General features: G+C 43.0%; 1 protein-coding gene across 1 annotated transcript in view; it reads right to left on the bottom strand.

Moving 5' to 3' along the window:
* SMC2 (structural maintenance of chromosomes 2) overlaps positions 1–21,244 on the bottom strand; it is a 33,951-nt gene extending 12,707 nt beyond the window's left edge. Inside the window, exons 1-12 of the mRNA XM_065406313.1 lie at positions 21,077–21,244; positions 19,608–19,757; positions 11,363–11,485; positions 10,797–10,835; positions 10,482–10,592; positions 10,101–10,145; positions 9,149–9,382; positions 6,430–6,579; positions 3,184–3,417; positions 2,809–2,968; positions 1,750–1,867; positions 340–478 (exon numbers count right to left, since the gene is read on the bottom strand). Of these exons, the coding sequence (XP_065262385.1) occupies positions 340–478; positions 1,750–1,867; positions 2,809–2,968; positions 3,184–3,417; positions 6,430–6,579; positions 9,149–9,382; positions 10,101–10,145; positions 10,482–10,592; positions 10,797–10,835; positions 11,363–11,485; positions 19,608–19,757; positions 21,077–21,244 (1,671 nt within the window). The remainder of the gene's footprint in view (positions 1–339; positions 479–1,749; positions 1,868–2,808; positions 2,969–3,183; positions 3,418–6,429; positions 6,580–9,148; positions 9,383–10,100; positions 10,146–10,481; positions 10,593–10,796; positions 10,836–11,362; positions 11,486–19,607; positions 19,758–21,076) is intronic.
* Positions 21,245–27,878: the final 6,634 nt, after the last annotated feature.

Genomic DNA, 27,878 nt, shown 5'->3' with positions numbered 1-27,878 from the left:
TCTGCTTAAGGATACCCTATTGGTATGGGGCCAAGATTTTTAGTGGTGACTAGGGATTTGAGGGGGCCTCAAATTTGGGAGTGGGGACCAACTGGATATACCTTAAAGGCGCCTGATTTTCAGAGTGCAGGTGCTCACCACTTCCAGAAAACCTGCATTCTTTTAAAGTGTCTGAAGTTGAGGCCCCAAGTCACTAATCGCTTTTGAAAATCTTGGCCTTAATGCACAAAGTTTTAACTACACATCTCCCAGGAGGGTCCACAGAAGTTGCATGACTAAATCACAGGGTTGAATACAGCCAAAGGGATGTACTCAAAAGTTATATGTTAAGAAACATACCTCTGTGTCCACCACAATGTTATAGAGTTTTCCCCCAGCTACTACTTCTAGAGCTGTTGCTGTGGAGATCTCTTTCACGGTGATTAGAGAGGCAACAAGCCCTTTTATATGGTTTGGGTTCCAATTTTTTTCTGGATCCCTTAAAATAAATTAAAATGATATGATAGCATACAAATTATGTTTCTTTAGGATGAAAACAGCTTATGACAAACTCCAAACCTACATATATTAATATAAAAATTCCATAATATGCAGAGCTATAATATTCTGAAGCCACGGACAGCTAAATTATTTTAAAACTTCATAACAAACAAATAAGGTTTTCCAAGTAAACTGTCAGCTGTGAAATAAATAAAACAATCCTGCCTTCAACATTGCCTCAAGTTGTTCATAAAACTTGGCACTACAAATAGTTATGCAGAACTGACTTTATTAATACGCTAACAAAATTTGGGAGCATTGCTAATATTTCTAATTGACATATAAACGGACATATTTTGGCATTAAATTAAAGTTACATGAAGCAAGCCTATTCATTAGGTACGAGGTATAAATCTTTCATTAAAGTAGTTTTTTTACATAGTTACATGAAGGAGGTTTGGGGAGATTATGAAGACGTTCATGAAATTATATTTCTTGAATGTAAGAAGTTATTGATTTTTTATCATTTACATGTTATCACTAGCCTTTTAGATTTGAATGAACTTGTCAAAGGCACTATTTAAAGAGGCACACATACAAAATTTAACAATATAACAATGGATCATAGCAAACTTTAGACAAAAAGATATAGCATGTTTCTCTAACTGAAAATACTAATGCCTATGGACATTTAAAGAAAACTGCATTTCTCAGTAGTGACAGTATAAAACTGATCAGTATTTAGCTGCCATAATATTTCTATGGGAAAAGGATAACATAGTTTTGATGATATATCATCAGAAATTAGCGGCTAACATTTGTAAGCATATAATAAATGCATCTGCTGTTTTCACTTTTACTTGTCCCAGTGGATAGTGCACCGGACTGTGGCTCAGGAGACCTAGCCCTGCCACTGGCAGGATGGACCTTGGGCAAGTCATGTTACTTCTTCATACCCCAATTTCCCCATCTGTAAAAAGGAGATGATGATATTTACCGCCTTTGTAAAGTGCTTGGACATCCGTGGGAAAAAGAGTTGTGTGAGTGCCAGGTAATATATTATTGTCCTAAATACCCAGGCAGATTAATCATGCCATAACAGAAAGTCAGTAATGGAAAGGGAAGCAAACTATTGATATACCAATAGCAAAATAATGACTTCTTGAATTGTCGTCCTCCCGAGTTCACACAATCTTATAAAAGTTTCTAGAGGACATTTTTTTAAAATGGATGTTTAGCGAACATCAGAGTACAATTCTAAGGCCTTACTTATATTCAAACCGTAGACTGGGAAACTTGGCCATTAAGGCTTCATATGACTCTCTCAACTGATTGACATCACGAGACAGCTCTCTCCGTTTTGCTAAAAGAGTTTCTTCTTTTTTGTCTAAAAGAGCCAAACAAACATATCACTGAACTTTTTAGTCACAATCTTTGCAGATTTAGATATGAAGCAGTTTAGAAGCAGGTACACAGCATGTAGCCCAAGCCATAATGAGAAGTCCTTCCTTCTTCCAAGATTCTTACAGCTATAATTTAAGCAAAATATTGGCACCCAAATATTCCAAACCGACATAAATCAGAAACTTGGAATCTTGCAAGCTTCAGTGAGATTTATAGAAAAACAATAATTGGTACTTTTAGCTAGATAAATGCCCTTTTTGCAGTGAGGGGGACACACAAAAAATTCCAAGACACTTTACCTTGTTTAGGACATTTTCCAATGTAGGTGCCTAAAGTAAGACACTTAAACTGGTTAGATTCTCAGAAATGGCGAACACTGGCATTTGCTATTGACTTTGGGCTGGATTTTCATTTACGCTAGAGCCTCTTTATACTCTGGCTCTGCATTTGCACTGTAAAGGGGCCTCAAATTGGATGTGAGTTACACTTATGTTGACAGAGTGGTGTGAAGGTACCTTAATGAAAATGAAAGTCATTGCCCTTTACTGGGAAAAGGTTGGGGAAAACTTTTAATCTGGTGTCTCAATTTAAATACCCAGAGTTTGTAAATCTTGGCCTATAAATTTAAACTAGTATCCTTTTACCTTCAACGGGCAATCCTACAGCCCCAACCTGCAGCTCTGGGATCTATGAACTCTTACCCGCTGCAAGTAAGAAAACTGCATATTTTCCCATCTAATTCTATTGTGCTACCTCCACTATACTAATAACCATTCATTACAATGGCAGAAATATTAATTTCTTCAGAGTTCTCTTCCTATATTTCCAGGCTCTTTCTTTACACCAGGTTCTTCTAGATCGTCCTATACTTCCCACCCACCAATCCCAAAATTGCTATTCTACCAGTAAGTCAGTACAACAAACCTTCATAGTTTAGCTTTTTCATTTCATTTTCTAGTTTTTCTTTCAGCTTTTTGACAGCTTCAAATGCTTCTTGATCTTTCTTGTAGCCACCATCCATCTTTTTTACTTCCGCTTGTTTTGTCTTTAATTCTTGTTGAGCATGTTTCAACTTCATTTGAGCCTATTGTGAAATACAGGACAAACACAGAGCCTGGAGGTTTTATCACAAACCACTCGCCTTAATAATACAATATGCTATCATGCATTGCCTGTTACAGAACATCCCTGTAAAGCATTTTTTGATAACCAAATGGAATATTGCTGAGCAAGCTTTTCAAGACAAAGTTAATAAAAACATCAATGCTTGTTTGGGACATGGTTAGCTTCTATTCTTACCTGCTTAGCCTCCGTTTCTGCTTTACTAATGTCATTCTTACACGTCATCATCTGTCCAGCAAGAGTTGCTTCTTCACCATCTTCATTGCTGGACAGACCGGCAGACACGGCATTAAAATGTTGCTGTGCAGCAGCCAGGACATTTGTATCTTTATCACTTGCCTCCTGCAGAGCATTTAGCCCATCTTTTATCTTCTTGACTTCCTTCTCCTTGGCCACGACAGCCTTAGAATCCTTTAGCAAAACAAATCAGATCCATCAGATCCATTTGAGAGAGTAACATCAACTTGAAATCTAAACAGGATTGAAAAATAAGTGGCAACTAGTTTAAGGTACTATGTTCCCAAGCCCCCTTGCCATTATTTGTGATTGTACAATCACATTTATATTTATTTTAATGTTTTCTTGCCTGTATTGTTGCATGAAAGAGCCACACAAACAGGGCAAACACAAAGTGTTGCACAAAATACACTGGAAAAATAAATTACTGTAACTGATACAGATTAGAGGGGAAAGTTTTTTTTAAGTATTATTGGTAACAGTAACAGGTAAAAAGATATGACAGAAATGTGAACCTTGACAGTCTCATTTAATCTTCAGAGCATTGATATTCTTATAGAGCAACATATTTTAAAGTTATTGTGATCCTCCCTGAACTTCATAAAAAATAAAATATTAGCTGAGGGGGCCTATTCTGTTCATGCACACACCTAATTCCTAATGGGAATATATTCTTTATATCAGGCTACACACGAACACCAAGCTTAAAACAAAATCCGTCTCTCAGGTGACACTGAAGGGGGAAATCAAATCTTTATTAAAGGGAAAATTTAGACTACTTTACATAATACATGATATTGTAAAAAGGCAATGCCACTTATTCTTTATCTCTACAGAATACAGACCCTGGACTTCAGAAAAGCAGACTGACTCCCCTCAGGGAACTGACGGGCAGAATCCCCTGGGAGGCTAATATGAGGGGGAAAGGAGCCCAGGAGAGCTGACTGTGTTTTAAAGAAGCCTTATTGAGAGCACAGAAACAAACCACCCCGATGTGCAGAAAGAATAGCAAATATGGGAGGCAACCAGCTTGGCTTAACTAAGAAATATTCAGTGAGCTTAAACACAAAAAGGAAGCTTACAAGAAGTGGAAACTTGGACAGATGACTAGGGAGGAGTATAAAAATATTGCTCGAGCATGCAGGGGTGTAATCAGGAAGGCCAAAGCACAATTGGAGTTGCAGCTAGTAAGGGATGTGAAGGGTAACAAGAAGGGTTTCTACAGGTCTGTTAGCAACAAGAAGGTGGTCAGGGAAAGTGTGGGACCCTTACTGAATGGGGGAGGTAACCTAGTGACGGATGATGTGGAAAAAGCTGAAGTACTCAATGCTTTTTTGCCTCGGTCTTCACAGACAAGGTCAGCTTCCAGCCTGCTGCACTGGGCAGCACAGTATAGGGAGGAGGTTAGCAGCCCTCAGTGGTGAAAGAACAGGTTAAGGACTATTTAGAAAAGCTGGACATACACAAATCCATGGGGCTGGATGCAATGCATCTGAGGGTGCTGAGAGAGTTGGCTGATGTGATTGCAGAGCCATTGGCCATTATCTTTGAAAACTCGTGGCAATCAGGGGAGGTCCCGGACAATTGGAAAAAGGCAAATATAGTGCCCATCTTTAAAAAAGGGAACAAGGAGAATCCGGGGAACTACAGACCAGTCAGCCTCACCTCAGTCCCCAGAAAAATCATGGAGCAGGTGCTCAAGGAATCCATTTTGAAGCACTTGGAGGAGAGGAAGGTGATCAGGAACAGTCAACATGGATTCACCAAGGGCAAGTCATGCCTGACCAACCTGATTGCCTTCCATGATGAGATAACTGGCTCTGTAGATATGGGGAAAGCAGTGGACATGATGTACCTTGACTTTAGCAAAGCTTTTGATACGGTCTCCCACAGTATTCTTGCCAACAAGTTCAAGAAGTATGGATTGGATGAATGGACTATAAGGTGTATAGAAAGCTGGCTAGATCATCGGGCTCAACTGGTAGTGATCAACGGCTCTATATCTAGGTGGCAGCCGGTATCAAGCAGAGTGCCCCAGGGGTTGGTCCTGGGGCCGGTTTTGTTCAACATCTTCATTAGTAATCTGGATGATGGGATGGATTGCACCCTCAGCAAATTCAAAGATGATACTAAGATGGAGGGAGAGGTAGATATGCTGGAGAGTAGGGATAGGGTCCAGAGTGACCTAGACTAATTGGAGGACTGGACAAAAAGAAATCTGATGAGGTTCAACAAGGACAAGTGCAGAGTCCTGCACTTAGGATGGAAGAATCCCATGCACTGCTACAGGCTGGGGACCGACTGGCTAAGCGGCAGTTCTGCAGAAAAGGACCTGGGGATTACAGTGGATGAGAAGCTGGATATGAGTCAGCAATGTGCCCTTGTTGCCAAGAAGGCTAATGGCATATTGGGCTGCATTAGTAGGCGCATTGCCAGCAGATCGAGGGAAGTGATTATTCCCCTCTACTCGGCACTGGTGAGGCCACATCTGGAGTATGGCGACGTTTTGGGCCCCCCCCCTACAGAAAGGATGTGGACAAATTGGAGAGAATCCAGCGGAGGGCAACGAAAATGATCAGGGGGCTGGGGCACATGACTTACAAGGAGAGGCTGAGGGAACTGGGCTTGTTTAGTCTGCAGAGGAGTGAGGTGGGATTTGATAGCAGCCTTCAGCTACCTGAAGGGGGGTTCCAAAAAGGATGGAGCTTGGCTGTTCTCAGGGGTGGCAGATGACAGAACAAGGAGCAATAGTCTCAAGTTGCAGTGGGGAGAGGTTTAGGTTGGATATTAGGAAAAACTATTTCACTAGGAGGGTGGTGAACCATTGGAATGGGTTACCTGGGAAGGTGGTGGAATCTCCATCCTTAGAGGTTTTTAAGGCCCAGCTTGATAAAGCCCTGGCTGGGATGATTTAGTTGGGGTTGGTCCTGTTTTGAGCAGGGGGTTGGACTAGATGACCTCCTGAGGCCTCTTCCAACCCTAATCTTCTATGATTCTAAACGTGTGGTGCCCTTGCATGTTTATGCCATAAATTTGTCCCAACGCTCTTATCCCTCTTGGACATACATTACAGAAAAGTAATAAATAAATCACAACATACAGCTATTATATATTACTGAAGATGTTTGTAGTGCACCAGTTTAAATATTTTCCTGAAATTTTAAAAACAAGGGCCTTACTGTTTACCTCCTCCATGCTTTTTACTAATTCTTTACATTTCTTCTCTTCACTTTTTAAGTTTTGCTTCTTGAGATCAAGAGCACTTTGTGCTTTTGTATCAACTCTCTGAGTTTCTGCAAGAACATCTTCCAGTGAACGTAGTACGCCACCAACTTCCTATAACCAAGACCAAAAAAAAAAGTAACTCATACTAAAAGAAACCTGTTTAATAATCATAAGATATTGTACATTCTATACAGCTGCATTGAAAAAAAAAAAAAAAAAAAAAAAAAAGTTAAAAGCAAATATCCTTACCACTGGCACTTAAATTTTTTTAGTTTTAATCATAATTACAAATAGGGGCCTACCAAATTCACAGCCCATTTTGGTTAATTTCACGGTCACAGGATTTTAAAAATCGTAAATTTCATGATTTCAGATATTTAAATCTGAAATTTCATGATGATGGAACTGTAGGGGTCCTGACCCAAAAGGGAGTTGTGTGTGTGTGTGTGTGTGTTTTGCAGTATTGCCACTCTTACTTCTGCACTGCTGCTGGCAGCGGTGCTGCCTCCAGAGCTGGTTTCCCAGCCAACAGACACCACTCTCCACCCGTCCAGCTCTGAAGGCAGCAGCGCAGAAGTAAGGGTGGCAATATTGCAACCCCCTCCCTCCCCACACACAATAACCTTGCGACCTCCCCCACAACCTCCTTTTGGATTGGGACCCCCAGTTTGAGAAACGCTGGTCTCCCCTGTGAAATCTGTATAGTATAGGGTAAAAGTACACAAAAGACCAGATTTCATGGTCCAGGACATGTTTTTCCACGGCTGTGAATTTGGTAGGGCCCTAATTATAAATCAAGTTTATTTTTCACTATTTATGCTGGTCACTTGATGCAAATCTCCATGCAACGAACACACAGAGCAAATAGCTTCATTTAAAAAAAAAAAAAAAAAATCAGTTTCAAGTAAGCTTGACTTCCAGGTTCCGATTTGATAGCAGGGTGCTGCTATATTTGGGTTTAAATAATACAGGGCAACGTTAAAAAAGGCTACATTTAAGAATCATTTCATTGGCACTGGAAAATAGGGTAGAAACATTTCTATTATCTTGCGTAAATGCTTATTTTTATAAAACCTGAATTTTGAACCCAATTTGACTTGCTGAAGTGTCTTAACCACAATATAAAGTACACAAATATAACATTTTTGTCATTTTACATTAAAGAAAGTGGATGGGAGGCATCAGAGAATGAATTGTTTTCCAATGGATCTAGAAGGATTTTCATTCATTTATTCTGAACTGTGGCATTTATTTCTCTTCTAGTAAATATGTTGCCTTTCAGGCATCTTCTCTCTGGCTGGACATCTCCCCCTCTTTCAAAGATACAAGAAAGTTCATTCTCAAAATGACAGGGTTTTCTGAGTTTTAGAACATCTGAATGTGAATCCTCCACACCAAGCAAAGATCTACTTCCACAAATATTATTTATGCACATGAGTCGAGCTACTCGCATGCGTAAATATTCAAAGAATCAGGGCCTAAGTATGCTAAACTATGTTCCTATTTCCACTGGCATGGAAGATAGAAATTGTGAGAATATGACTGCACTTGGCTTAGTTCTTCTACAGTTATAATACCATTGAGATAACTGCATAATCTGGTGTTATGTGAACTATAAAATATCAGTGTTTATATCATAATAAAGTATCATGCTTATTTGTTATTAAATGGATGCCACCAAATAGAAATCTGCTCAATCTCAAAAAGATGCTCAAGAACTACAAAATCCCTCTGCCAACATTTGTGGTGTATAGTCTTATTTTCTTTTTCTTAATGCTATTTTGTCCCTAAACTGTGTGAAAGACTCACACAAACAAGTGGGGACACAAGCCAACCAAACTATCAAATGAAAAAAGTAAAAATAAAAAGCCTGAAAAGACAGTATTTCTAATCTTTTGTTTATCTTAGGTATTACTTGTAATGATAGGAGGTAAAATATTTCAGATGGAAGTATAATTATTAAATCAACAGGGTGTCTTTCACATAATGGCTAAGAATTACAGTATGTAGTGTATAAACATAAGCATATCAAATCCAAAGGAAATCGTTCTATCCTAAATTCCCTCTAAGCTACGCAGCTGCCTATTTAGCCAGCACAGGGGCTCAAGGCTGCAGCGGGGAAAGGCGCCCCTCCCTGCTGGCCCCAGCACGGTCCTGCTGTAGCGGGGAGAGGCACCCCTCATACGGCCCCGAGCTGCTGCGGTGAGAGAGGGCTGAGGGGAGTCCTCCTCTCCCCACCGCAGCCCTGGGGCAGCCTGCACCCCAACCCTCTGCCCCAGCCCTGAGCCCCCTCCCGCACCCCGAACCGCTCATCTTTGGCCCCAACCCAGAGCCCGCACCCCGAACCGCTCATCTTTGGCCCCAACCCAGAGCCCGCCCCCCCCCACACCCCAACCCTCTGCCCCAGCCCTGAGCCCCCTCCCACACCCCGAACCCTTCGGCCCCACACCCACCACATTAATTTTGTTATGTGCACCAATATGAAGGTGATGTGTCGCACATCACCTCCATATTGGTGCACATAACAAAATTCATTCTGCACATGAATGTAAAAAATTAGAGGGAACGCTGGTTAACTTCTCTCTATATTTTAATTCAGAGAAATGAAGTTATTCCTTTCCGATTTAATCCCTTGTGTTAATATATACATCGACATAAACATATTTGTGTTCTCACTTACCTGATCTCTCTTCTTTTCCATCTCTGCTATTTCTTTGTTAAGTTCCTTCACCTTTTTCTCATTCTCAGCCATTGTTTCCTGAAGTTTCGCTATGTTAGCCTGCATTTCCTTTAACTCATCGGCAGAACGTACCTTCGTCTCTTCAGCCAAAACAAATTGATACGCAACATAGAGACGGCTTAAGTGTTCTATCTCTCGCATTACCTTCTGGTACTCTAAATAGGATGATCGTTCCTGAAAGAAAGGGCCACCAATAAAAATAAGCCAGCATTAACAAATTTTTGTAATACGCCCATAGTATTTCTAAAAAGTTCTATATAATTTTATGATCAATATTTGTAGCTATACAAGCCAAGACGAGTAATTAAATCTCATGCTTCAAAAGATATATGCCAATTCCCCTAGAGGGATGAGAAAGCAAGGAAGGATTCTCCTTTCCTACATACAATAGTACCCAACTGGCTATATGCATTACACTTTTGCCTTCCCCTGAAGCATCAAATGCATTATACATACACATGCCTGCTTAGCAAAATGTTAGCAAATGATGCTAATACAACAGCCTGTTCTGTGCAAACAACACTTGGATATCCTTTCATGAACCAAGTTAAAACTTCATCTTGCTATTGTCTTCTAGGGTTTTTCCCCCCCTATAATATCTTGCAGGTCCTGAATGTCCAACGTTACCATAATAATTAGACATCTGAAAATAAAATCTCTCTATAAACCATGATTTCCACATTAAAAAAATATTCAGACTAGAAATGCGTGTAGATATTTTAGAGTCTAGAAGAGCATTTTGTTTCAAAAAAATGAATCGTTGAAGAGATTATCCGAGTTAGTCAGGCTATTTTCCGATATTTTAAAAATTGCCCCCCAGTGTAATTTCACCCAGTGTAACATTAAGTCTGTTTAAAAGCCAAAGATGTTTTTCCGGTCTAAAGTTCAGTACCGCTTTCAGTTTCTGTAAGGTTGGAGTGATTTCTTCCTCTAAAATCTGAAACACAAAAACAGAATATATTTTCAGATTCGTAAATCTGAAAACTCTCCCAAATCCTACTACTCTGACCACATGCACATAGCCTTAGACAGAGAAAGCAAGCTTTCCACAAACCATAAATATACAACAAATGGGGGCGGGGGAAAGAGAAGGGACCATGGCAGTGCAAATGGGTCAAGTACATCCTCTTCTATTGTGGCAGATAAGATTTTGTTCTTTCTAAGGCTACACAACAGGCAATTGAGTCATTCAAGTCAGCTTACAACTGCTATCACTGATGTTATTCAATTTATGTAAAGCATTAAAAAGCCACACAATTGCAAACAATAGTACCGTTTGAATTTCTTTCAGTTTTGCCTCTTTTTTCTCTATAGTTTTCTGGGCAGCTATTTTCTTGCACTCATACATCCTTGTACCAGCTGCTTCTTCAATCATAGCTAAAATCTGGAAAAAAAACAAAACAAAAAAAACCCCCAAGCTTATGAAATAGCTTCAAAATCACCAGTGTTAAACAAAAAAATTTCTCTACCCACCTTTCTTCAAAATACTGTTCCAACAGTCCTGAGCAAACAGTCAACTCAAAATTTTACACGTATAAAGGATATCAAGAAAAAAGAGAAGGAAAGGAAACGTCAACTGTGTTCTCACCTCTGGAGGTTTCATGTTTAGAACCTTGGTAATTCGTCCCTGGAAATAAAGGCAAAAATGATTATGGCCTTTAAACTCAAAGTGCACTACACTGTCATATACAGTGCAAGATTTTTATATATTAAATTCTCAATCAAAAGTTTATCAGGTAGTATAATAATTTTTTAAAGATAAATTTATTTTCTGTCTAAAAGAATAAACCTGGTTTGACTTCAGTTATCTAATTCTTGAAAGTTCAGATTCAAATCTGAAACAGCTTGTGTCACATTACATTCAGCTGGTAAGTAAGATGTGCTATACTTTATAACTTTGCTTATGCTGCGTCCCGCTATACGTAGTTACACTGATCAGGGACATTGCTTTCACTCCCTGTTTGGAACCTCTTACTGACTGACTGATTTTGATTAAATTCTTAGTCACAGTTTGGCTTTTGAGAGATTTAATTGATGTCAGTCAATATGTGGAAGCCTCTGTGGTAATAGAAACAACGTGTAGAGCTAATGCAAAACAAAATTCCCAAATCCAGCAACAAAGGAAGTAAGTTTTTAGGAACATGTATAGAATACCTGCATAATAAGAAAGTGAGGGTTGTTGACATTGAGTCCAACAGAACAGAAGAGATCCTGCACTCTTGTGTTGTTTGCATTCACACCATTGATTAGATACTTATTTCTACCACCAATGACGACCTTGAGAAAAAGAAAAATGGGATACTCAAAATGAACTAAAAATGGCTTTACTGTTTGAGAATACAAACTAACGGAATTCTTAGATGTAGGAATCTGAGCAAACAACAAATGGAAAATAGTTTCAATGTGTCCTGAGGAAATTAACAAAATTACAAAATACACATATCAAACAAACCCTCTCATCAGTTTGAAGTACCATTTTTAAAATCCTCTACCCCAACTGCAAAAATGTGAGCTAAACCATCACGGCAAGTACCTTTGGCAATTTCTTGGCAGTCAGGAACAAGGGAAAGTCTCTCAGTTCAGTGTCAGACCAGAAAAAAAAATACCACCACCACAACTAGCAAACTTGTTGTCAGTTTTATCAGAAAGGTTATGGCTAAGGCTATGTTTTACTCACAGGTATTTTTAGTAAAAGTCATGGACAGGTCACAGGCAGTAAACAAAATTCACGGCCAGTGACCTGTTCATGACTTGCACTATGCCCTTAATTAAATCTTGGGAGTGCCGCGGCTTGGGGGGCCAGTCCAGGGAGTGACACTGGTGCTCTGCGCGGGGGGGGGGGGGGAGGAAGAGAGGAGGTTGGCGGGGCTGGCATGCTCCCTACCTGGCTTCTTGGAAGCGATGACATATCCCTCCCTAAGTTCCTAGCTCCGCACACTGCCAGCTCCACAGCTCCCATTGGCCGGGAACCACAGCCAATGGGAGCTGCGAGGGCAGTGCCTGTGAGCTGCGAGAGCAGTGCACGAAGGTAGGAGCTGAGGGACATGTTGTCGCTTCCGGGGAGCCCCCCCGAAGCGACAACCAGAGGTAAGCACCGACCAGAGCCCTCACCCCCTTCTATGCCCCAACCCCCAGCTATGAGACCCCCCCCAAACTACTCCTGCTGATGCTAGCGGGTGGGAGGAAGGCGGTGGCCTGAGTTTGCCCAAGCAGCGGCCGGTGCGACTGGCCCAGGGGCTGCCTGAGCTGCTCGGGCAGCCCCGGAGCAAGCCACACCGGCCGTTGCAGAAATCACGGAATCTGTGACTTCCATGACAAACTCGCAGCCTTTGTTATGGTTAATATGGGTCATGGAAACCAATTACTTCTAGAGGTAGTCCCTTTGTGTCAAGTCAAAGCACACTCTGAGGCAGTGTAGGAAAGCTTGCAGTGCTCCTGTCTGTACCATATCTGTTCTGTGAATAAATGAATTCAGTATCCCAAGTGGACAACCTAGCATTTTTCAATATTAAGGTCACTAAAAAATTAGAAAGAGAAAGGAGAAAGGCAGAAAAGGGAAGCACATCATTTTCTGTAGGGGACAATATAGCTTGCTCCAGGAATAACAGGAGTACTTGTGGCACCTTAGAGACTAACAAATTTATTAGAGCATAAGCTTTCGTGGGCTACAACCCACTTCTTCGGATGCATATAGAGTGAACCATATATTGAGGAGATATATATACACACACATACAGAGAGCATGAACAGGTGGGAGTTGTCTTACCAACTCTGAGAGGCCAATTAAGTAAGAGAAAAAAAACTTTTGAAGTGATAATCAAGATGGTTCAGTACAGACAGTTTGATAAGAAGCAAGTGTGAAAATACTTACAAGGGGAGATAGATTCAATGTTTGTAATGGCTCAGCCATTCCCAATCCCTATTTAGCCCTGAGTTGATTGTGTCTAGTTTGCATATCAATTCCAGCTCAGCAGTCTCTCGTTGGAGTCTGTTTTTGAAGTTTTTCTGTTTTAAGATAGCCACCCGCAGGTCTGTCAAAGAATGGCCAGACAGGTTAAAGTGTTCTCCCACTGGTTTTTGAGTATTATGATTCCTGATGTCAGATTTGTGTCCATTAATTCTTTTGCGTAGAGACTGTCCGGTTTGGCCAATGTACATGGCAGAGGGGCATTGCTGGCACATGATGGCATATATCACATTGGTAGATGTGCAGGTGAACGAGCCACTGATGGTATAGCTGATGTGATTAGGCCCTATGATGGTGTCACTTGAATAGATATGTGGACAGAGTTGGCATCGGGCTTTGTTACAAGGATAGGTTCCTGGGTCAGTGTTTTTGTTCAGTGATGTGTGGTTGCTGGTGAGTATTTGCTTTAGGTTGGGGGGTTGTCTGTAAGCGAGGACAGGTCTGTCTCCCAAGATCTGTGAAAGTAAAGGATCATCTTTCAGGATAGGTTGTAGATCTCTGATGATGCGCTGGAGAGGTTTTAGTTGGGGGCTGAAGGTGACAGCTAGTGGTGTTCTGTTATTTTCTTTGTTGGCCCTGTCTTGTAGGAGGTGACTTCTGGGTACTCGTCTGGCTCTGTCAATCTGTTTTTTCACTTCAGCAGGTGGGTATTGTAGTTTTAAGAATGCTTGATAGAGATCTTGTAGGTGCTTGTCTCTATCTGAGGGATTGGAGCAAATGCGGTTATATCTTAGAGCTTGGCTGTAGACAATGGATCGTGTGGTGTGTCCTGGATGGAAGCTGGAGGCATGTAGGTAAGTGTAGCGGTCAGTAGGTTTCCGGTACAGGGTGGTATTTATGTGACCATCGCTTATTAGCACAGTAGTGTCCAGGAAATGGACCGCTTGTGTGGATTGATCTAGGCTGAGGTTGATGGTGGGATGGAAATTATTGAAATCATGGTGGAATTCCTCAAGGGCTTCTTTTCCATGGGTCCAGATGATGAACATGTCATCAATGTAGCGCAAGTAGAGTAGGGGCGTTAGGGGACGAGAGCTAAGGAAGCGTTGTTCTAAGTCAGCCATAAAAATGTTGGCATACTGCGGGGCCATGCGGGTACCCATAGCAGTGCCGCTGACTTGAAGGTATATATTGTCCCCAAATGTGAAATAGTTGTGGGTGAGGACAAAGTCACAGAGTTCAGCCACTAGGTTAGCTGTGACATTATCGGGGATACTGTTCCTGATAGCTTGTAGTCCATCTGTGTGTGGAATATTGGTGTAGAGGGCTTCTACGTCCATAGTGGCCAGGATGGTGTTTTCTGGAAGATCACCGATGGATTCTAGTTTCCTCAGGAAGTCAGTAGTATCTCGAAGATAGCTAGGAGTGCTGGTAGCGTAGGGTCTGAGGAGAGAGTCCACATAACCAGACAAGCCTGATGTTAGGGTGCCAATGCCTGAGATGATGGGGCGTCCAGGATTTCCAGGTTTATGGATCTTGGGTAGCAAATAGAATGTCCCTGGTCGGGGTTCTAGGCATGTGTCTGTACAGATTTGTTCCTTTGCTTTGTCAGGGAGTTTTTTTAGCAGATGGTGTAGTTTCTTTAGGTAATCCTCAGTGGGATCAGAGGATAATGGCCTGTAGAATGTGGTGTTAGAGAGCTGTCTAGCAGCCTCTTGGTCATATTCCAATTTATTCATGATGACGACAGCACCTCCTTTGTCAGCCTTTTTGATAATGATGTCAGGGTTGTTTCTGAGGCTGTAGATGGCGTTGTGTTCAGCATGGCTGAGGTTATGGGGCAAGTGATGTTGCTTATCCACAATTTCAGCCTTTGTACGTTGACGGAAGCAATCTATGTAGAAATCCAGTTTGTTGTTTCGACCGTCCGGAGGAGTCCACGCAGAATCCTTTTGTTTGTAGTGCTGGTAGGGGGGATTCTGTGGGTTAGTATGCTGTTCAGAGGTATGTTGGAAATATTCTTTGAGTCGGAGACGTCGAAAGTAGGATTCTAGGTCACCGCAGAACTGTATCATGTTCGTGGGTCTGGAGGGACAAAAGGAGAGGCCCCGAGATAGGACAGACTCTTCTGCTGGGCTAAGAGTATAGCTGGAAAGGTTAACAATATTGCTGGGTGGGTTAAGGGAACTACTGTTGTGGCTCCTTGTGGCATGTAGCAGTTTAGATAGTTTAGTGTCCTTTTTCCTTTGTAGAGAGGCAAAGTTTGTCTTGTAAATGGCTTGTCTAGTTTTTGTAAAGTCTATCCATGAGGAAGTTTGTGTGGAAGGTTGGTTTCTTATGAGAGTATCCAGTTTTGAGAGCTCATTCTTAATCTTTCCCTGTTTGTTGTATAGGATGCTGATCAGGTGGTTTCGCAGTTTCTTTGAGAGTGTGTGACACAGTCTCTCAGCATAGTCTGTATGATATGTAGATTGTAATGGATTTTTTACCTTTAGTCCTTTTGGTATGATGTCCATCTGCTTGCATTTGGAAAGGAAGATGATGTCTGTCTGTATCTGTACGAGTTTTTTCATGAAGTTGATGGATTTCCACTCCATACGGCTAAATGCAGTGCCTTGCATAATGACAGGTTTCAGAGTAGCAGCCGTGTTAGTCTGTATCCGCAAAAATAACAGGAGTACTTGTGGCACCTTAGAGACTAACAAATTTATTAGAGCATAAGCTTTCGTGGGCTACAACCCACTTCTTCGGATGCATATAGAGTGAACCATATATTGAGGAGATATATATACACACACATACAGAGAGCATGAACAGGTGGGAGTTGTCTTACCAACTCTGAGAGGCCAATTAAGTAAGAGAAAAAAAACTTTTGAAGTGATAATCAAGATGGTTCAGTACAGACAGTTTGATAAGAAGCAAGTGTGAAAATACTTACAAGGGGAGATAGATTCAATGTTTGTAATGGCTCAGCCATTCCCAATCCCTATTTAGCCCTGAGTTGATTGTGTCTAGTTTGCATATCAATTCCAGCTCAGCAGTCTCTCGTTGGAGTCTGTTTTTGAAGTTTTTCTGTTTTAAGATAGCCACCCGCAGGTCTGTCAAAGAATGGCCAGACAGGTTAAAGTGTTCTCCCACTGGTTTTTGAGTATTATGATTCCTGATGTCAGATTTGTGTCCATTAATTCTTTTGCGTAGAGACTGTCCGGTTTGGCCAATGTACATGGCAGAGGGGCATTGCTGGCACATGATGGCATATATCACATTGGTAGATGTGCAGGTGAACGAGCCACTGATGGTATAGCTGATGTGATTAGGCCCTATGATGGTGTCACTTGAATAGATATGTGGACAGAGTTGGCATCGGGCTTTGTTACAAGGATAGGTTCCTGGGTCAGTGTTTTTGTTCAGTGATGTGTGGTTGCTGGTGAGTATTTGCTTTAGGTTGGGGGGTTGTCTGTAAGCGAGGACAGGTCTGTCTCCCAAGATCTGTGAAAGTAAAGGATCATCTTTCAGGATAGGTTGTAGATCTCTGATGATGCGCTGGAGAGGTTTTAGTTGGGGGCTGAAGGTGACAGCTAGTGGTGTTCTGTTATTTTCTTTGTTGGCCCTGTCTTGTAGGAGGTGACTTCTGGGTACTCGTCTGGCTCTGTCAATCTGTTTTTTCACTTCAGCAGGTGGGTATTGTAGTTTTAAGAATGCTTGATAGAGATCTTGTAGGTGCTTGTCTCTATCTGAGGGATTGGAGCAAATGCGGTTATATCTTAGAGCTTGGCTGTAGACAATGGATCGTGTGGTGTGTCCTGGATGGAAGCTGGAGGCATGTAGGTAAGTGTAGCGGTCAGTAGGTTTCCGGTACAGGGTGGTATTTATGTGACCATCGCTTATTAGCACAGTAGTGTCCAGGAAATGGACCGCTTGTGTGGATTGATCTAGGCTGAGGTTGATGGTGGGATGGAAATTATTGAAATCATGGTGGAATTCCTCAAGGGCTTCTTTTCCATGGGTCCAGATGATGAAGATGTCATCAATGTAGCGCAAGTAGAGTAGGGGCGTTAGGGGACGAGAGCTAAGGAAGCGTTGTTCTAAGTCAGCCATAAAAATGTTGGCATACTGCGGGGCCATGCGGGTACCCATAGCAGTGCCGCTGACTTGAAGGTATATATTGTCCCCAAATGTGAAATAGTTGTGGGTGAGGACAAAGTCACAGAGTTCAGCCACTAGGTTAGCTGTGACATTATCGGGGATACTGTTCCTGATAGCTTGTAGTCCATCTGTGTGTGGAATATTGGTGTAGAGGGCTTCTACGTCCATAGTGGCCAGGATGGTGTTTTCTGGAAGATCACCGATGGATTCTAGTTTCCTCAGGAAGTCAGTAGTATCTCGAAGATAGCTAGGAGTGCTGGTAGCGTAGGGTCTGAGGAGAGAGTCCACATAACCAGACAAGCCTGATGTTAGGGTGCCAATGCCTGAGATGATGGGGCGTCCAGGATTTCCAGGTTTATGGATCTTGGGTAGCAAATAGAATGTCCCTGGTCGGGGTTCTAGGCATGTGTCTGTACAGATTTGTTCCTTTGCTTTGTCAGGGAGTTTTTTTAGCAGATGGTGTAGTTTCTTTAGGTAATCCTCAGTGGGATCAGAGGATAATGGCCTGTAGAATGTGGTGTTAGAGAGCTGTCTAGCAGCCTCTTGGTCATATTCCAATTTATTCATGATGACGACAGCACCTCCTTTGTCAGCCTTTTTGATAATGATGTCAGGGTTGTTTCTGAGGCTGTAGATGGCGTTGTGTTCAGCATGGCTGAGGTTATGGGGCAAGTGATGTTGCTTATCCACAATTTCAGCCTTTGCACGTTGACGGAAGCAATCTATGTAGAAATCCAGTTTGTTGTTTCGACCGTCCGGAGGAGTCCACGCAGAATCCTTTTGTTTGTAGTGCTGGTAGGGGGGATTCTGTGGGTTAGTATGCTGTTCAGAGGTATGTTGGAAATATTCTTTGAGTCGGAGACGTCGAAAGTAGGATTCTAGGTCACCGCAGAACTGTATCATGTTCGTGGGTCTGGAGGGACAAAAGGAGAGGCCCCGAGATAGGACAGACTCTTCTGCTGGGCTAAGAGTATAGCTGGAAAGGTTAACAATATTGCTGGGTGGGTTAAGGGAACTACTGTTGTGGCTCCTTGTGGCATGTAGCAGTTTAGATAGTTTAGTGTCCTTTTTCCTTTGTAGAGAGGCAAAGTTTGTCTTGTAAATGGCTTGTCTAGTTTTTGTAAAGTCTATCCATGAGGAAGTTTGTGTGGAAGGTTGGTTTCTTATGAGAGTATCCAGTTTTGAGAGCTCATTCTTAATCTTTCCCTGTTTGTTGTATAGGATGCTGATCAGGTGGTTTCGCAGTTTCTTTGAGAGTGTGTGACACAGTCTCTCAGCATAGTCTGTATGATATGTAGATTGTAATGGATTTTTTACCTTTAGTCCTTTTGGTATGATGTCCATCTGCTTGCATTTGGAAAGGAAGATGATGTCTGTCTGTATCTGTACGAGTTTTTTCATGAAGTTGATGGATTTCCACTCCATACGGCTAAATGCAGTGCCTTGCATAATGACAGGTTTCAGAGTAGCAGCCGTGTTAGTCTGTATCCGCAAAAATAACAGGAGTACTTGTGGCACCTTAGAGACTAACAAATTTATTAGAGCATAAGCTTTCGTGGGCTACAACCCACTTCTTCGGATGCATATAGAGTGAACCATATATTGAGGAGATATATATACACACACATACAGAGAGCATGAACAGGTGGGAGTTGTCTTACCAACTCTGAGAGGCCAATTAAGTAAGAGAAAAAAAACTTTTGAAGTGATAATCAAGATGGTTCAGTACAGACAGTTTGATAAGAAGCAAGTGTGAAAATACTTACAAGGGGAGATAGATTCAATGTTTGTAATGGCTCAGCCATTCCCAATCCCTATTTAGCCCTGAGTTGATTGTGTCTAGTTTGCATATCAATTCCAGCTCAGCAGTCTCTCGTTGAATGTTGTCTTATGACTAGGTGCGTTTCCATTTAAGGGAGTAGAGTCATTGTTTATGGAATATGGAATACTACAAAATTTGTAGTGTGAAAAGGCAACTAGTTGTTATATCCTTATTTAGTTGCTTAGCTCAAATCTTACATAGTTTGTTATTGAGTTCACTCTGGAAACATTGCTTTAATAGCACAAGTTCATTGAGAGAATATTTAAAAAAGAAGAATTAGTGCACAATCAAGTAAAAGAAACCAAGTGTTCTTTAAAACCTTACCTGAAGGAATCTTGATTAAGCAAAATAACTTGAGGCGTAAGGGTAGAGAGCATTAAAAAAAAAAAAACCTACAACATTGAATTCTATATCATCTAGTTGAAAAATAACAATCTGCCTTTGATCTTAGTATAGTCATTTTCCACTGAGAATGGTGGAAATACGTAAATCTTTGTGGACAAACACAGATGTTAAACACTCACCTGCCTAGTGACTGTGATCTCATCATGAGCCTCAAATCCCAACGGACTCTGTTTCTTGTCAGAATTATCAAAGGTGATTGATACAGTCGCTTTAATAATTCCAGCCTGACCATTTTTGTAAACCAAATCTTGCAAATTGGATGCTCGCACCTGAAAATGTGGAAGAGGAATACATTTGTTAACAGAAAGCCATTGCATTGCTTCACACTGTGCACTATTAATTGCTAGAATTTGAGGAAAAATGTATGAAATATTTGAAAAATAGGAATACTGTACATTTAGATACTCTAGCAGCTCACAGGTATAAAAGAGCATGGAGAAAACGTGCAAGAGGGTTGCACGGTAAACTAACACACAGTAAGTCAGCTAAGCATTTTTTTTTTTTTAAACCAGATACATGAGAAAAATTAAATGCTTAGATTTAGAAACCAGATGACAAGATCAATTAATACATAAGTGCCTTTAGGTAAAGTGTTTGATTTCATGACACAGTATGTGTGTGATTGTAAAGATAGCATAATAGGATTTACTTGCAATTTTGCTGGATTTCTCTAGAATTCCAGAGCAGCATTGTTTAAAGACTGGGATCCAAATTTGCTTCAAAATGCACACTTTTCATATAAGTAGCAGTATAGGCCAGTGTCTTTTAAATAAAAATCATTTCAACAAAACCTGCTTTCTGTTTTTCTGATGAGTCAGCTAATAGTGTTCTCAGACCAGCTCCAGGTATGCCAAAGTTTATTATAGAGAAATAAGTTTATGTTATATTCTGTGATTGTACTTTTACCTACCAAAAGTCTGCAGTTCCAACCTACTACTTCTTAACTTGGCATTTTTTCCCCTGTGGTTCTGGGCTGCATAGTTTGTATCAATGTATGATTATTACTGCTATACAAAGCTTACATAATAATAATATAATAATTAATATATAGAGATATACCTATCTCATAGAATTGGAAAGGACCCTGAAAGGTCATCGAGTCCAGCCCCCTGCCTTCACTAGCAGGACCAAAAACTGATTTTGCCCCAGATCCCTAAGTGGCCCCCTGAACTCACAACCCTGGGTTTAGCAGGCCAATGCTCAAACCACTTAGCTATCCCCCCCTATATATTTATAGTCTTCTACAAAGTGTTTGAAAAGAATTCCCTAGTAATTGTAATAGGCCTCTGTAAAAGAGTATTGACACTGTAGCTATGATTGTAAGTCAATTTTGAGAAGAAGAGTCAGTGGTGATTACAAATTCATATTTAATTATCAATAAAAATATTTTTTTATTGGACAATTTGAACCCAGCCAGAAAGTGGCATAGAAAATGCCAGTCTGTCTCATTTTGGTTACAAAGTAACACCAGACTCCACAACATTTTGTGAAGATTAACCTCAGATTTGTTGCACAAGGATGCTATTCAGCACAAAGAGGAGTTTCTCATTGATTTTTCCTAACTGCAGTATTTCTCCTTCCTTTTTACCTGAGATAGGTTGGAGATGCCCAACAGAAAACAAATAGAGTCCAGGATGTTGGACTTGCCACTGCCATTTAATCCGGTGATAGCATTGAACAGTGGGTCAAAACCGTTGACCTCTGTCCTCTGGGCATAGGACTTGAATCCTTCAAGAATGATTGACTTGATATGCATCTTTTCTGTCTCTCTGGAGGACCCGGCCAAGCCCCTCTCCAAGGGGTATGAAGAAAGATCTCAGATTTATAGTCCTGTGTGTTTTAAAACAACAAAAGCAGACTTACTAAAATGAGAGGGCACTCCTAATATAAACCAAAGTATGAAACAAATGGAAAAGAATATAATACTACTCTAGCATGGACAATGGTATTTGGACCCACATGCAGGAATGTGATAAGATTTTTTTGCCACAACAGTACAACCTCAGTTATCTGAATCTCAGTTATCCAAAGGAGGGATAATTGAGTCCCCCAGCAAATATTACTCAAATTTAAGATTTCCTTGATTACATGAATTTATTCAATATGACTCAGGATATTCAAATAGAAGTTGTACTGTGGCACAAAACAGGTTTCTCATCAAGAAAAAAAATTACAAGACTAGTAGGGGGCAAAAAGACAAGACTAAAGTCTTTTAGGAGAAAAGAGAGAGGAAGAAATTTAAAAGGGCAGTGCTGATGGAGTACCTTGTGGACTGTTATCTGTATCCAGAGTTGAATGTGACTTTATGTTAGTCTTAAAATTATGTTAAAATAGTTGAGAACTTCATAGGGAAAATATATGTAGCTAAAAAACCCAGACTGTTCTGTATTTCAAATTGTTAAACTATTAAAAAAAAAAAAATCCCAATACTGTCTGCTATTTTTACAAATGTTACTTTCAGATTATCCCAAACTGAGATTAGAGAGAAATGTCTCCTTATTCTGTACACCTGGCAGCACTTTGTTTATAGCCAGTTTCACTGTGTGACTTTGTAAATCTGACAGCTCCTGGGCACAGTCGCTGTCCTCTGTGGTTCAGGTCACCCAGAAAAAGGAAAAGACAAACATTAGAAGAACAGGGGCTTGCAAAGGCAGTGACTGGGGGCAGGCACAGGCCTGGGGCTGTTGTAACTCAGTGACTAGATTTAAACTGACCAATTTTGCACCCTCCCCCTCCTCCATGGGTTGAGTGTGTGTGTTGAGAGGGCTTGTGCCCACAGGGCAGGCATGCGGGGCCCTTCGCTCCCTCACTGGTATCAACCCAGACCCCCCCAGCCACCCGCACTATTGAACAAGGCCCTTCTGGGGACACTGAGGGAAGGAGCCAAGTATCAGGGGGTAGCTGTGTTAGTCTGTATCCACAAAAACAACAAGGAGTCCGTGGCATCTTAAAAACAAACAGATTTATTTGGGCATAGGCTTTCGTGGGTAAAAAACCTCACTTCTTCAGATGCATGGAGTGAAAGTTACAGATGCAGGCATTATATAATGAGACACGAAGACCATTTCAGATTTGGGGACAATGTATACCTTTAAGTCAGTGGCACTGCTATGGGTACCTGCATGGACCCACAGTATGCCAACATACTTTTATGGCTGCCTTAGAACAACGCTTCCTCACCTCTCGTCCCCTAGCGCCCCTCCTCTACTTGCGCTACATTGATGACATCATCATATGGACCCACGGAAAGGAGGCCCTTGAAGATTTCCTCCTGGATTTCAACGATTTCCACCCCATCATCAACCTCAGCTTGGACCAGTCCACACAAGAGATCCACTTCCTGGACACTACAGTGCAAATAAGCGATGGTCACATAACCACCACCCTATACCGGAAACCTACTGACCGCTATACTTACCTACATGCCTCCAGCTTCCATCCAGGACACATCACATGATCCATTGTCTACAGCCAAGCCCTAAGATACAACCGCATTTGCTCCAACTTTGTCCAGAGACAAACAACTACAAGATCTTTATCAAGCATTCTTAAAACTACAATACCCACCTGGGGAAGTGAGGAAACAGATTGACAGAGCGAGAGAGGTACCCAGAAATCACCTACTACAGGACAGGCCCAACAAGGAAAATAACAGAACATCACTGGCCATCACGTACAGCCTCCAGCTAAAACCTTTCCAGCGCATTATCCACGATCTACAACCTATCCTGGAAAATGATCCCTCACTCTCACAGACCTTGGGAGGCAGGCCAGTCCTCGCTTGCAGACAACCCCCCAACCTGAAGCAAATACTCACCAGCAACTACACACCACACCACAGAAACACCAACCCAGGAACCAATCCCTGTAGCAAACCTCGTTGCCTACTCTGTCCCCATATCTACTCTGGCGACACCATCAGAGGACCCAACCACATCAGCCACACCATCAGGGGCTCGTTCACCTGCACGTCTACTAATTTGATATATGCCATCATGTACCAGCAATGCCCCTCTGCCATGTACATTGGCCAAACCGGACAGTCCCTACGTAAAAGGATAAATGGACACAAATCGGACATCGGGAATGGTAACATACAAAAGCCAGTAGATGAACACTTCAACCCCCCTGGACACTCAATAACAGAATTAAAAGTAACTATACTTGAACAAAAAAACTACAGAAACAGACTTCAAAGAGAAACAGCAGAACTAAAATTCATTTGCAAATTCAACACCATTAATGTGGGCTTGAATAGGGACTGGGAGTGGCCGGCTCACTACAAAAGCAGCTTTGCCTCTCCTGGAATTGACACCACCTCATCTATTATTGGGAGTGGACCACATCCACCCTGATTGAATTGGCCCTGTGAACACTGGTTCTCCACTTGCGAGGTAACTCCCTGCTCTCCAGGTGTCAGTATATAATGCCTGCATCTGTAATTTTCACTCCATGCATGTGAAGAAGTGAGGTTTTTACCCACGAAAGCTTATGCCCAAATAAATCTGTTAGTCTTTAAGGTGCCACCGGGCTCCTTGTTGTTTTTGAGGGAAGGAGCCTCCCCCCAACAGCCCAAAGGGGAAGAGGTGTGTGTGTGTGTGTGTGTACATCAGACCCCCCTACCACACACACACACACACGGCCCCTACAAATGTAGCAGCGAGGGATGCCTAGTCCTTAAGGACCCCTTCTCCTTCTCCCCGCGGTGCACCCGCTGAGCCCTCCCCCGGAGACAGACCGGGACGGGACCGGCCACGACCCGCCCCCTGGCCAAGGGTGGTGGGGCTGGGCTGCGTCCCTGCCCGGCCGCCCCCGCCGCCTCTCACCTGCCGAGCCCGGGGAGGGGGGTCTAGCGCGGGGGCAGACGGTTAGCCGCGGGTTCTAGAATCCCGGCGGCCCCCTTCCGCTTACTTGAATTTTGGCGCGCAAGGACTGACGGGAGCGCTGCGGCTGCCTGATTGAGCTTTGCTCGCATGAGCTCATCTAACCCACGCGCGGCGCGGCGCGGCGCTCCCGGGGGGACTAGCGGGGCGCGAAGGAGACTGCACCACAGAACCCCACGGCGCTGTTTTAAACGGAGAACGTATTGATTCCGGCGTCTGCCGTGGACAGACCCGGTCAAGAGAGGACCCCCCCCCCCCGCAACCTGATAGGTGGAGATGGAGAGTGGGGGCTTCTTCAGCGCGCGTCGCCTGGCTGCTGCTGCGAGTGCGCATTGACGGGGGGGCGGTGTATAACAGCGCGAGCCTTTACTCCCTATTTCGTGGGGGGTGGGGTCATAGAGGGGAGCGCGGGTATGCAGCAGGGCGAGCCCCTGCTCCGGGGGGAGGGGGGCAGTAGAATAGAGCTAAGAAAGGGGCTTGTGCGCGCGCGTTCCCGCTCCTGCGGGACAGCTGTGCACGAGCCCCTGTTCCTAGGGGAGCAGTAGGAGTGGGGGAGGGGGGCTGTGCACGCGGTGTGCGAGTCCCTGTTCCTAGGGGAGCAGTAGGAGTGGGGGGGAGGCTGTGCACGTGGTGTGCGAGTCCCTGTTCCTAGGGGAGCAGTCGGGGGCTGTGCACGCGGTGTGCGAGTCCCTGTTCCTAGGGGAGCAGGGGGGGGGGTTGTGCACGCGGTGTGAGAGCCCCTGTTCCTAGGGGAGCAGTGGGGGGGGGGGGGGCTGTGCACGCGGTGTGCGAGTCCCTGTTCCTAGGGGAGCAGTAGGAGTGGGATGGGGGGGAGGGGGGCTGTGCAGATGTGCCGTGTGCAAGTCCCCGTTTCTGGGAGGAGTAGAGGGCCAGTGCATTGGGGGAGAATGTCTCCATCACTTGGATCAGTCCGGGATTATTCTCCTCTACCCTCTAGTTCCCAGGCATGTAGGTGCTCCATAGTGTTCCAGGGGAATAGCAGGATCCTAGAATCAAAAATGTAGGGCTGGAAGGGGCCTTGAGATCGTCAGGTCCAGCCCCCTGCACTCAGGCAGAACTAGGGGCTTGTCTACACTTACATTTTATAGCACTCTAACTTGCTGGCTCAGGGGTGTGAAAAATCACCCCTGAGCGCAAGTCCGAGCACTTTAAAGTGCTAGTGTAGACAGGCTCCCAGCGCTGGGAGCCAATCCCCTTGTGAAGGTGGATTATCAGGAGCGCCGGGAGAGCTCCCTCCCAGCACTCACACGTGACCACACTCGCACTTCAAAGCGCTGCTGTGGGAGTGTTCTTGCAGCAGCGCTTTGAAGTTTCCAGTGTAGACATGCCCTTAGGGCATGGCTACACTTGCAGATTTAGAGCGCTGTGAGTTAAACCTGCCTTTGGAGAGCGCAGTAGGGAAAGCGCTGCAGTCTGTCCACAGTGACAGCTGCTTTCGCACTGGCGTGGCCACATTTGCAGCACTTGCAGTGGCATTGGGAGCGGTGCATTATGGGAAGCTATCCCAGCATGCAAGTGACTGCATCGTGCTTTTCAAATGGGGGGGTGAGGTGGAGTGTGACAAGGAGTGTGTTGTGTGTATGTGGGGGGGAGAAAGTGTCAGCATGCTGTCTTGTAAGTTCAGACAGCAGCAGCCCCTCCCCCCTCTCTCACACACAGCTTTCCACACTAATGGTTGCTTTGTCTCAGAGCAGATAAGCAGATGGCTGTCAGAAACGGAGCTTTCAAAGGGCATATCTGCATTCCTACAGTGATTCAAAACAATGACAACAATGGCCACCTGACTTAAGGGGATTATGGGACGTTTCCGGAGGCTGATCAGAGCGCAGTAATGCAACACCTTGTCCGCCCGGGCGTGGTAGCCAAGGCGCAGCAAACATTATTCCTCTCGCCGTGGTGGAGTATCAGGAGCGCTCTAGCTGCGGAGTCAGAGCGCTCTGCGTGCCTGGCCAGTGTGGACGGGGAGTGAGCTAGTGCGCCCGGGGCTGCTTTAATGTGTTGTAACTCGCAAGTGTAGCCAAGCCATAAGTAAACCTAGATTGTCCCTGACAATGGTTTTTCCAAACTGTTTTTTAACACTTCCAGGGATGGGGATTCCACAATCTCTCTTGGAAGTGTGTTCTGAAGCTTAACTTTTTCTTAATATCTAATCTAAATCTCCCTTGTAGAGTAAGTAATAGTGGTCACTATTACCAAGTGGTCCAGCTATGTTCACGTCTTGGACCAGATCCTCTGCTCCACTTAGGACTAAATCAAGAATTGCCTCTCCTCTTGTGGGTTCCAGGACTAGCTGCTCCAAGAAGGAGTCATTTAAGGTGTCAAGAAACTTTGTGTGCATCCCAGCCTGAGGTGACATGTACCCAGTCAATGTGGGGATAATTGAAATCCCCTATTATTATTGAGTTTATTTTAATAGTCTCTCTAATCTCCCTTAGCATTTCACAGTCACTATCACCATCCTGGTCAGGCAATTGGTAATATATTTGTACTACTATATTATTTATTAGAGCATGGAATTACTATCCATAGAGATTCTATGATACAGCTTGGTTCTTTTAAGATTTTTACTTCATTTGATTCTATGCTTTCTTTCACATCATATAGTGCCACTCTCCCACCAGCACGACCTCTTCTGATACTTCTGAAAACAGATTATGGAATGGGTTTGCAAAGTTGTCTGAAAGTGGTTATTTACAAGACTTTGAATGATCAGCTAAAAACAAGCAGTGATAGGGAAAGTGGGTATGTGATTAGTATTCTATTAAAAAACATTATCTATAGTCATGGCATTCAACTTAGTATCTTAAAGTATTTTTATTTAACTTTTGTCTCTGAAGAGAAATACATTGACACAGATTTGTGAGAATCATATTTACAATATAACAATACAAGCACAAACTACAGTTAGATGTGACCCAGAGTACTTAGTTTCCAAAAGCTGCAATAAGGGAAACTATCACATAGAAGGATAAAAGTTCAGAAGAATTAGTTCAGTTCTGTTCCTCCAAAAAAGGTAAAAGCAAAATGTGTTGCTGTGATAAATTGAGGGTTCTGTCTGTACCGCTTCTGAACTGGGGATAATTTAATGAAATTGTATAACAACATTACTGTGTCTTGGAAAGACTATGTATGTGGATCCCCCTGAGTTAGCAGGGTTACAGTGGTGAGTGATCAGCACTCAAGATCATCTATTCAAAGTAAAACAGTCTGGCACAATGGGTTTGCTCTAGCTGAGAGAAGACACTTCCTCTTGTCTGAAGGGGACAGGTGGGTTTGAGAGCTGTGGAAAATTACTGAAAGGCAGAACAAAGGAAGCAGGAGTCTATGAAGGGAGTCACAGGTGAACTGGGGAAGAGAACCATTTTGTACCAGGTTAAGATGAGGGAGGCTGCTGCAGGGGTATGGTAGGCAAGGTGCATAAAGGACTCTGCCTCACTGACAGAGCACAGATGATCCTCCAAGGTCTCCCAGGAAAGGGTGATCTAG

Source organism: Emys orbicularis, chromosome 6 (assembly GCF_028017835.1).
Source record: "Emys orbicularis isolate rEmyOrb1 chromosome 6, rEmyOrb1.hap1, whole genome shotgun sequence".
In the NCBI taxonomy this organism is placed as follows: domain Eukaryota; kingdom Metazoa; phylum Chordata; order Testudines; family Emydidae; genus Emys; species Emys orbicularis.
The sequence above is the reverse complement of the archived record's forward strand: the minus strand, read 5'-3'. Positions and strand labels throughout refer to the sequence as shown.